Genomic DNA, 12,206 nt, shown 5'->3' on the forward strand with positions numbered 1-12,206 from the left:
TAGATCCACCCCTATTTGTTATTGATTGTTTTCTATGTAATCTGGTAGAGTACGAAAGATTAAGCACTTGTTTGGCCAAAGTTTTTGAAGTTGAAACTTGAAAACTTAAATTTTTGAAGTTGTGTTTAGGTATACATTTTATTTGGAATAAATTTGAAGTTTTTGTGAGTGAAATTGAAGACAGATTTTCAAAATCTATGGCTGGTCAAATATTGATATAATTTTTTAAAAATCTTATTCAAAATTTACGGTCAAATGGTAGATAAAACATTTCATAGTGTGTTGGTTTAAGAAATAGAACCATAAATATAAGAAATTAAAAAAAAATCATGTTTATATGTTATTTTTATATTCTAAGCAAAAATAAAAATAGCCTAAAGGGAAATCAATGGCTCTAAATCATATGAGTACGAAAATAAATACTGAAAATAAACTTGGATTTTAACATTATAAATAAATATTTCAATAGAAGATATTGGGTACAGTACAATACAATACATCCGCCCATTAAAATTAAATTAGACAACTAGAAGAAAGTTAATTACTTATGGGCAAAAATCTACACTATTTTTCAATTACATCAATGATTAGCTAGAATAATATTTATTAGAAGCAAATTAAATCCATAATTATTATTTTTTGTTCAACATATTTTTTGAGGTGTTTTACATAATGGAAAAGAGGTTTTTTGAGGCACTCCATTTATGCAAAATGTTGCCAAAAATGTCAAAGAATTGTATCAAAACTTGTGTTTGAGTAATTTGCATAGCCATAAAGCCTTGTCCATCATAATAAAATTTCATTTCATTTGGATTCCACCAATTCATATCACCCCTCCATGATTTTGAACCACCACCACTTGTCAAGAATTGTAGTGGACTGAAAAAATTAGAAAAAAAAAAACTATAACCAGAATAATATAATCATCAAAACTATTTTTTAAAAAAATAAAAAATAAAATTGAACCCATTTTTTTTAGTTTTAGTTGTGTGTAATATTTAATTACCTATCTGAACTGCTGATATGCTCCAAGCAATGATCATGTCCATTTATGTAAAAGTCAACATTGTTTGCCTAAAAAAATGAAAAAGAAAAAAGAGGGGAAAGTATTAAAAACAATATTATAATAAAAAATTACAAGATAAACCTTTCTCATTTAATATCATTAATAAGAAAAAGGAATACTCCAAATTCTCTAACTATAATTAATTTTGAGTACTGAAAAAAGATTCTAAATAAATAAAAAAATTAGTGACCAACAAACTTAATAGCTAAACAACAAAATTCATTGCTAATTCTATTTAGCGATGGTTTAGAGATAAATCATCAAAACAATCACTAAGCTAAGAGAAATTTAGCGACAAATTAACAATGAAATTCATAGCTATATGTAGGGGTGTACATGGATCGGGTTGGTTTGGATTTTTTACAAACCAAACCAAACTAATAAAAGTCGGGTTTTTCGATATCAATTTTTCTCGAGTTTTTCGGGTTTTTTGGGTTTTTCAGTTTTTTTTCAGGTTTTTCGGGTTTTTTATAGTATCTTATAAAAAGCACAGAGCAGTGTTTCTTAAAAAGAATTCTAGTACAAAATATCAACATATAAGATGGACGCAGAACACTGTTTGGAGTTTTAACTTTATAATATAACTTTATAAGATGGGCTTTTTTTGTATATTATTTAGATGGGCTTCTCAAGTCCAAATTTAAATGTAAGAAAGAAAACAAAAATTATGAAAAAATTTTAAAAAATATTTATAAATTATATTTTAATAAATATTTTTATGTATAACATAATTTAAAAATAGTATATCTATAATCGGGTCGATTTGGGTTCGGTTTGACTTTTTTTAGTTAAAACCAAACCAACCCTATAATGGTCGGGTTTTTTTTCCAAACACCAAACCAAGTCAAACCAAACCACTAGTCGGGTTTTTTTTCCGATTTGGTTCGGTTTGTCGGTTTGGTACGGTTTATCGGTTTGTCCTGTACAGCCCTAGCTATATGTGGTTACTTTAAATATGTCAAATAGAGTAGTCAATGTTTCATAAGAATAACTACTTATAAAAATTCACGTATTATATATATATGTGAAATTAGTTAAAATACGTGCAAGCTAACACAGACATTACGGTTCCATTTTACCTGTAAAATGGGAAGAAGGTGTACTCCAAGCTCCTCAGAGTTGCCATGGTGTCCAGCACTTTTAATGGTGTGGTGACCAACCACTATCTTCCATTTTGCACTTGATTCTCTTAATGCTGAGTCCAAATCCTATTTAATAACAAGGTTAATGTTAATACATTACAGTTAATTTAATGTATAAAAATGAAAGTCACTCCTAAAAATGACATAAAATTAAAAAATAAAATTGTGATGAAATATGTCATTTAACTTTATCTAAGTATCAAAACACTCATTAAACTATTTTTTATAACCTAAAGACATAATATATAAATGTATCTTTTTACTTATTTTTTTCAGCTGACATATATGCCTTTCAACTTTAGGAATGCACTAATATAAACACTTAGACTATCATAAAGTTATACAAATAGATATTGGCAGCCTACATGACAAATCATGTGAGATGCATGTTTCAAATCGAATGAAGAAACCAATTAAGAGAAAATGCAAGAAACATTTTATATAATTCTCAAACAAAATTGAGTATTTTTTTTAGCTGAAAACCAAAAAAAAAAATTGTTTAGTTATTTTATGTGAAACTTAGATATAAAGTTTTCTTGTTAGAAAAGATAGTTTAGTGACTTTCAATTATATTGAGTTAGTTAATGATATTTGTTATAAAAAGTAATTTGGTAACTTTTAATATAATAAAAAAATATATATAATAACTATACATGAAATCAACCCAAAATTAATTTTACCTTCAAAACATGAGAAAGATAATTTTTTCGAGGCAAAACATCTCTCCAATCATAAGTATGATCTTTAGGAGTTGTGAAATACATATCTTGGAAAGGAGTTGTATCTATAAAGAAAAATTCTGCCACATCTGCAAAATAATGTGTAAATATTAGTGAATTTTTTTTAAAAATTAACCTAATAATTTAAATTTCATAATTAAGATTAATTTAATTTGTTACCTGTATTAACAATATAAGACCTTAAACAAATCCACCTGTTATCCTTTTGCTTAAGAGCGGGACTTAATTGTGCTAAAGCATCACCTCTGTAGTCATGGTTCCCCAAAACTACAAATAAAAATATACACCACAAAAGAGTTTAAAATATTTGTTTTGATCGAGTTGAGGTGTCGAAATAAAATCCTTAGTCCGATAGGGAGATTGAGATTCAAATTAGAATAAATACGAGGGTCTCCAATTTTCCGCCTTTTATGTGTAAACAAATATCCACAAACTATTTGTTTAAGTCCGTTTGTTTACATATACTTTCTTCATTTCAATTTAGTTTTTGTCATATTTTAATTTGAAATGAAATTTAAGAATAAAAAACATTATTTTTAAATGTTATGGTCTTAAATTAAAGATATAGCAAGTGAAAAAATTACAACAACAACAACAACCCAGTGAAATCCCACATCGTAGGGTTTGGGGATCAAGTGAAAAAATTAAAATTATGAAATTGCTAAAAAAAAACTTTTTTATATTCGTTCTTTGCAAATTAACTGTCATTTTAACTCTAAACAATTGTCCCAAAAGAGTTATTATTTCAAAATTTTAAAACTAAAGTTGACACTTATTTTCAATAACATAACCAGTGTCATGCATGATTTCCCAAAATACAATAATAATATACCCAATATAATTTCATAAGTGCAATTATAAAGAAGGTGAAATCATTACTAATGCATTTTGCTTTTTTTTCATATCCCATTTATGAGATTATATTGCGTAAGTTGTTTTTGAACTTATTTCCAATTATATCCTTAATTGCACATTATGTTATTTAAGAGGAAGAAAAAAAAATCGATTACTTTTATTAAATAAGATAATTAAACAAGTTGTATTTATATTTGTTATTTTCTTAATAGATATAATAAAAAATTAAACAACATACTCAGTGTGATCGTATGAAATAGGTCTGAGAAGGAAAGAATGTATGCAAATCTTACGCCTACCTCAAAAGTAGAGAGGTTGTTTCTGGTAGACCCTTGGCTCAAGAAAAAAACAGTCCAAAACAATTCGACGAAAGAAATAACAGAATAAAAAACAACAACAAATTGTAATAGAACAAAAACTAAAATAAAATAATATAATATAATGATCAAGATACATAAAAAAAAATCACTAAAACGATAATTAAAAAGAAACGGGACGAAAGATTAGTTGTTGTTTTTTTTGGTTAAAAGAAAAAAAGTGAAAGGAAATAAATATATAAACTCACCATTATACCATGGTTTTTGTAAGCTTGGAGCTGTGTAAATATTGGTAAAAGATTCCTCAAAAGCTGGATCATCCACACCATTCAATCCATCATCATAGAAATTGTCTCCAGTTGACACAACAAATTCTATATTTAATTTCTCTCCAATTATTCCCATCTACAATAAATTCAACACATCAAAAAAAAAACTTTAAGAAATACTAATATATATCTTTGAGTTTTGGCAGGTATTATGCTCTTTGTCTGTATCTAAAAAAGTGGAAGCAGATAAAGTAGGAATTCTTTTATTAAGTTGAAAAGACTGCTACTGAAGGTTGCATCGAATTTCCTGACTTTTTAGAGCGTATACATGAAGATATATGTAGACTTATTCATCCACCTAATGAATTGTTTAGATATTTTATAGTCCTAATAGATGCATCATCAAGATAGTCTTATGTGTGTCTGTTATCATCTCGTAACCTGTCATTTGCGAAGTTGTTAGCACAAATAATAAGATTAAGGGCGCAATTTCCAGATTATCCAATTAAGGCTATTCGCCTTGATAATACTGGAGAATTTACATACCAAGCTTTTGATGATTATTGCTTATCAATTTGGATAAAAATTGAACATTTTGTTACTCATGTTCATACTCAAAATGGCCTTGCAGAGTCATTTATTAAGCGCCTACAATTAATAGCACGACCCCTACTAATGAAAATAAAATTACCAATTACTGTTTGGGGTCATGCTATCTTACATGCAGCAGCACTTGTACGTCTCAGATCGATAAATTATAATAAATACTCTCCATCAAAATTAGTATTTGGTCATGAGCCAAATATAGCCCATCTGCGAATTTTTGGTTGTGCAGTATACATGCTTGTAGCACCACCACAACGTACAAAGATGGGCCCTCAACAAAGGTTGGGCATATATGTTGGGTTTGACTCACCCTTCATAATTCGCTACCTTGAACCGTTGACAGGAGACTTATTTACTGCTTGATTTGCAGATTATCGGTTTGATGAAACAACTTTCTCGCAATTAGGGGAAGAGAAAAAAGAACCCGAAAGAGAAATTGCGTGAAAATTTTTATCACTATCTCATTTTGATCCACGTACCCGCACATTTGAGCAGGAGGTCCAGAAGATCATCTATTTATAGAAAATAGCAAACCAAATGCCAGATGCATTTACTGATTTGAAACGGATAACTATGTCATATATTCCTACAGTGCAGCTTATCCGGATTGATGTCCCAAATGGACCATGTACTAATATCATAGCTTCTAAATCTCAAATAAGGCTGAAGCGTGGTATACCATTGGGTTCAAAGGATAAAAATCCTAGAAAGAGAAGCATGAGGATTAATAAAGATGATACTACAAAAGAACCTCATGAAGAAAGTCAAGATTTGAGTAATCCTGATATTTCTGAAGAAATAAGTGAACTCGAGACTCAAGTAAATGAAGAACTTTCAATAAGTTCTACGATGATGAGATAAATTTAGATCGATCAAAAATTACGGTGGATAATATTTTTGTATATAATGTTGCATTTAACCTCATGCAAAATAGTGAAAGTCTTAAGCCCAAATCCGTCGAAAAATATCGACGTAGATGTGATTGGCCAGAATGACAAAAGGCAATTCAATCAGAATTAGACTCACTTGCTAAACGTGAGGTTTTTGGACCTGTAGTCCAAACCCCTGAAGGTATAAATCCAGTTGGCTATAAATGGGTTTTTGTGCGAAAATGAAATGAGAGAAATGAAATTGTAAAATATAAGGCACGCCTTGTTGCACAAGAATTCTCTCAAAGACCTGGGTCAACTATGGAGAAACATATTCACCTGTTATGGATGGAATAACTTTTCGATATCTCATTAGTTTAGCTATACAAATCTTGAAATACATTTAATGGATGTAGTTACAGCTTACCTTTATGGTTCACTTGATAATGAAATTTACATAAAAATCTCAAAAGGATTAAAATTGCCTAAAGCATGTACTAAGTATTGGGAGATGTAGTCAATGAAATTGCAAAGATCATTATATGGTCTGAAACAATCAGGACGTATGTGGTATAATATGCAACTTAGAAAATGATGTCAAAATACTCACAGTTATATTCGAAGACAATACCACGTGCATAGTTCAATTGAAAGATTGCTTCATAAAAGGAGACAGAACGAAACATATTTCACCAAAATTATTCATCACTCATGATCTCCAGAAGAATGGTGATATTAATGTACAACAAGTTCTTTTGAGTGATAATCTTACAGATTTATTCACAAAAGCATTACCAACATCAACTTTTGAGAAATTAAGGTATAATATTGGAATGCGTCATCTCTAAAATATCAAATGAAGTTTTCATCAGAGGGAGTAAAATATGTGTTATACTCTTTTTTCCTTAACCATGGTTTTATCCTACTGATTTTCCTAGTAAGATTTTTAATGAGGCAGCACTCAAGGCATATTACCAGATGTGTGTACTCTTTTTCCTTCACTAAGCTTTTTCCCACTGAATTTTTTCTAGTAAGGTTTTAACGAAGCACAACATCTATGGATGTTTAGAATAACTATATATATTTGTTCTTTCACTGGAATTTTTTTTTTTTTTTATGAAAATCCAAGAGAGAGTAATATAAAATTGAGATGTGGATGTCACTTTTCCCTTCCCCTTTTTTCCTTTACTTTTCCCCCACCAGCATTTGTCCCCCATATATTTTTCAACTTGCTATTTTTTCTTCATTTGCAATGGCTATAAATAGTCATTGCTATTATGCAATTAAATGCACAACACACATATACTAAATTCTTTTTTCTCTCTTTCTCTTATTATATCTCCTTCTTATTAATTTGCTAAATTAATTTATTTTATAATAATATTATCTTTATTTATCAAAAGAAAAAACAATCACTAGGAAAATTTGATTATAACTTTTCTTTTTATCTTTTCTCTTTTAAGAAATGTATCTGGTCAATAGAATTAAGTAATATAAAACGAATCAAATAATTTGAATAGAATAAAATAAAGTAAAGACAATTATGTGACCCGACATGCACTAGATAACCAATTAGCTTGTCTTTTGAGGGACATTCAATGAAATAATTACAGCTACTTTAATCGATTAGTTAGGTGGCAATATATAAGTGGATTAAATAGAACCCATTACATATTATTCTTTGTTAGATTAATATAATATTCTTTCAATTGGCTGAAAATACTGTTCACACCGGAAAATACTGTTCACACCGGAAAATACTGTTCATACCAGATTTTAAAAAACCACTGAATATCGCCGAAAATTAATAGATCTAGATCAGATCTAAACAGATCCAGATGTACTCAAAAAATAAGTAAAAGACAAGAAAAAAGAAGAAGAAGAGGAGGAGGAGAAAGAGAGAGAACAGAAAATATGCAGCCTGAACCTGAGAAGAAGTACTTCTAAGAATGGAAAGAACAACTTTCTAAGTTTATAACAACTTCAAAATTTAGCAAAAAGCCAAAAGCTTCAAGTCTTTCTGGTGGAATTCAATGAGCAAAATTAAGCAAAAAGCCACCCCAACTAAATATCAGCATGAAATGTGAATATCTATCCAAAATAAAATAATGAAAAAAAAACATTATTTTTCCTAGTTACTCAATTAGACTTTATCATAAATCCAACCTTCATAAGGAGTAATTTTATTTATTATTGGTTCACATCTACCATATCATCAACTAGTTGCAAATCATTTTTTTCTATAATAATGTTAATTATGGAAATATCTTTTGATTTCTACAACAAAATGCTATTATAACATAACAGGGGTCATTAAAGTAAAATATTATTGTAAAAGATGATTTTTATAAAAGGGTGTTCAAATGTTTGCCTAGATAATATGTAAAAAAAATATAGTTTTTATTTACTTTAAAAAATACTCACTTTTTTAAAAAAAATTATTTATTTGTATTGATCTGATGTGAAATTTAAAAGAGTTAAAAAGAATTGAATTTTGAAGTTTTAACTAAACTAAAGATAAATAGTAAAAAGTATTAATCATGTGCTGTAAAGAGTTATAACTAAAAAAACGATATTCATTTTTAAAAGATGCTAAAAAGAAAAAAAAAACGACAGTCAAATTGAAACAACGAATGAGTAAGAAAAACACTTTTTTCAAAAAAAATATTACTACAAGAAAACATGACATCCAAAAATAAATAAATTTAGTATTTACTTGTTGAGCAATTTGAGATTGGTTAAAGGTTCCTCTCCTTCCCCAATCTCCGATGACTAAAAAGCTAAGCAAGCCGCCGGTCGACGCCGGATGTTCCAACCGGTGAAGCTCAGCAATGGCTGCCGGAAATAGTAACAACAACAAGAAAGTAATGAAAATGTTGAGTTTTTGAAAAAACTTGGAAGCCATAATATATTAGGGTTGAAATTAAATTGGTGAAGAAAATGGAGAGATTTATATGGTTGTTTTATAGAGGGGGTGGTGGGGGTAGGGTTGGCGTGGGGTAGGATTATTCTATAAATGAGGAGATATTAGAAAGGGGAATAGGAAGTTTCCTACTTGAAATAGTGAAATGTGTTTGATTATGATGTGTAGCTAAAGTTTGTACTACTCCTTTTATCTCTATGTAATATACTAAAAAAAAAAATTATGATCTAAATTTAGTTTTAGATATTAATTATGTTAAGGGTAAATGATAATTTAAAATTAAATAACTTTTAAAGAGTTTAAGTTAGGGCTCAGTTGGTTTGGATAATAGTTATTCACACCGATGATCTGTGATTGATCCCTCCTAGTGCAGTTTATATTTCATGTGTGATTTACAGGCTATTACACAGTGAGGATTTACCCAATGCACACAAAGTGGTTTACTAACAAACACCAATAAATATTTTTTTACTTACTTATCAAACACCAATAAATAAATAGATAAATAAAATCATATTTTCCTTTAAAAAATGTTTTCTTTCGTATCAAACACACCCTAACTATGTTGAAATTTTATTGTTAATAAGTACAGAAACCAACATTCTGAAATCAAACAAAATAAATGTCTTAAAAGAGTTTATACATCGAACGCCACTATCCTTTTCGAGAATGAACGAGATAAAGAAAGAGTAGGGGCAGCCCTCCTACGTCAGAGTGAACTAATTCAAATAATACACTATAATGACTTTTATTATAAGAATATTATTTTAGAATATGCTTAGTCTTTAGCTATATATTTGATACACATTCTGATGATTGTTCGATCGAATAAGTCAATTTCAAAGCAAATTTATTGTGTGAAGAGTGAGTTATGACTCGTGGCCTCTTTGTTACGATTGGCAAATTAGCCCTGCATCGTATCGATACCGACTTAAATTACAAAACACTTTACTAACGTTTGGCCATAGAGTCCCAAATATTTTTGATATAAATCATTTTCTATATCCTTTCATACATTCAAATCTTGTAGATGCATCTATCAAGACCATATAATATTTAAATGGTCCACATAAAGGGTGAATTGGCCCAAATATACCACCCTGTATACGTTCCAGAAACGCAGGGGATTCAATCCCAATCTTAGTTGTTGATGGTTTGATAATCAGTTTTCCTTGGGAACAAGTAACACAAGAGAATTCCTTTGATTGAAGAATTTTCTGATTCTTCAAAGTGTGTCCATGTGAATTCTCAATAATTCTATGCATCACATTATAACCGAGATGGCCCAACCGATCATGCCAAATGATAAAAGATTATAAAATAAATAAAATTATAAAAGATTAATATAATATTATTCATCATGTATAGATAATTTGTTTATTGGCAAAAATAATACAATCATTATATATTATTAATGTCTAAAACATCAACAAGGATAAATAATTAGTATAATGACATTAAATAAGGCGAATATTATTTTTAGTAACAATATGATATTAAGATTAAATAATAGCACACTAATAGTAATTAATTACAACATTGTAAAATAACATAATGTAATAAACAATATACAATTATCATAAAAATGTGGCCCTGATTTTTTTTTTCAAATACATAAACGTAAAAACACAATAATTCAAAGTACATAAAAATGACAACATACTGAAAAACATGAAATTAAACATCAATTAGCATAATGTAATAAACAATATACAATTATCATAAAAATGTGACCCTGATTTTACCATATCTACCTCTGGTAATGGAGCAGTTCCAGTGGGACAGGCTTCATGATTTTTCATTAAAAGGGCATTATGTTGCTCAGCCACCAGAAAGAATGAGTTCAATTCAGAATATTTTTTAAAACTCTTTTCATAGTATTGCTGCTGTAATATTACATTAGAGGCATGAAAAGTAGTTAGTGTCTTTTCTAACATGTCCTCATCATTTATAGTTTCCCCACATAATTTTAATTGGAAAGTTATTCTAAATACAGCAGAATTATACTCAATTACAGTTTTAAAATCTTAAAACCGTAAATGCATCCACTCATAACGAGCCCTTGGAAATACCATTGCCCTAAGGTGGTCATACCTCCCTTTTAAGTCTTTTCACAATTCAAGTGGATCTTTCACTGTCAAGTATTCCATTTTCAGGCTTTCATCTAGATGATGACGAAGGAAAATCATAGCCTTTGCTTTATCCTGTATAGCATCACCAAGACCCTTAGCGGTAAGGTGGATTTCAGCATCAAGTACCCATGAAAAATAATTCTTGCCAGAAATATCAAGTGCCACAAATTCCAATTTTGACAAGTTTGACATGATGAAAATTAATTTGAAAGTAACAAAGACAACTTAAAAATTAAATTTCTTTACTAGATATACCTGATATAGAAGTTAATTTTCTGAAAAATTGGAGCTTCGTGCTGATAACGTGTTATAAATTAACGAACTTGACAATTTTATAAAGGAAGAAAAACAAGAGAATATAGAGAAAGTAGTAATATAGAGATAGTAGAAAAAATTTTCTTCTATTTTTGTGTATTTCTTACATTGCAAATGATGGCTTAGTTATAGCCAAAAAAAGATGAAGTAAAATACCATTTAAATTAAATAAATATTTCGAGTGGACAATCCACACAAATATTTTAAATGGACAATCCACAAATATTTCAAGTGGACAATCCACAAATATTTTAAGTGGACAATCCATTAGTCCATTTGGTCTTTAACAAAAATAAGTTTTTCATTCCTATTTTTTCTAACATTTTGACTAGCAAAGTGGAGGGAGTAGCAGGTAGAAGTAGAAGGATGAATCACTAATATTATTATTTTAATCAATGGTTCATAGAAAATTGAAGAATTTTGTGGATAAGTCAATCCAGACAAACCATGTTATGTTTGTAGCATTATATCCAATTATTTGAAGTCATCATGTGAACTGGACAAGTCTCAATTTATTTTTATTTTTTACATTATTAAATTAATTAACAGTTTGTTTCAGTTGTATTTTTGTCGTCATTTTCTTATCATTTCAGTTTATTTAGTTGAAAAATCAATTTCATCATTGAATTGTGCCCATGTCTCATTTTATTATCATTTCAATTTCATAAGAATAAAATGTTTATTTCTAGCATTATTATCTCCCTTGGACAAATAGTTTTATCATGGACCTGTCAATGAGATTTTTGGATCAAGTTTGAACTATTTTGAACCAGTAAATCTTGATTTTTTATTTTATTTTATTTTTTGTGTATTATTTTTAAAGATGTTAGAACTTTTTCAGTGATACTTTTATTTATATGAAATCTAGAAAAGATAATGAAGTGCTAGAAATAGCTTGTAGAAATAATGTTTATTGGCCATATTCGAATTCTATTTTTGAAAAATAGTCATTAATATTCAAGAGTTGAGAAT

At 28.8% G+C, this 12,206-nt stretch overlaps 1 protein-coding gene across 1 annotated transcript; it reads right to left on the reverse strand.

The window, feature by feature from the left end:
• Positions 1–447: 447 nt before the first annotated feature.
• On the reverse strand, positions 448–8,907 carry LOC129870760 (purple acid phosphatase 3-like). The gene is made up of 7 exons (XM_055945620.1): positions 8,581–8,907; positions 4,369–4,525; positions 3,108–3,215; positions 2,889–3,016; positions 2,146–2,274; positions 1,007–1,074; positions 448–879 (listed from the first exon to the last, which is right to left on the reverse strand). Exons 1-7 carry the CDS (start codon positions 8,767–8,769, stop codon positions 666–668), a joined length of 993 nt encoding a protein of 330 aa, XP_055801595.1. The 5' UTR covers positions 8,770–8,907; the 3' UTR covers positions 448–665.
• Positions 8,908–12,206: the final 3,299 nt, after the last annotated feature.

This window comes from Solanum dulcamara, chromosome 10 (assembly GCF_947179165.1).
Source record: "Solanum dulcamara chromosome 10, daSolDulc1.2, whole genome shotgun sequence".
NCBI classification, from domain to species: Eukaryota; Viridiplantae; Streptophyta; class Magnoliopsida; order Solanales; family Solanaceae; genus Solanum; species Solanum dulcamara.

Coding starts and splice junctions, on each gene's coding strand:
- LOC129870760 (XM_055945620.1), bottom strand. CDS start 8,769: ATGGCTTCCAAGTTTTTTCAAAAACTCAACATTTTCATTACTTTCTTG. Junction 4,526..8,580: donor AATCTCAAATTGCTCAACAA/GTAAATACTAAA, acceptor AATTTATTGTAG/ATGGGAATAATTGGAGAGAA. Junction 880..1,006: donor CATATCAGCAGTTCAGATAG/GTAATTAAATAT, acceptor TAATTTTTTCAG/TCCACTACAATTCTTGACAA.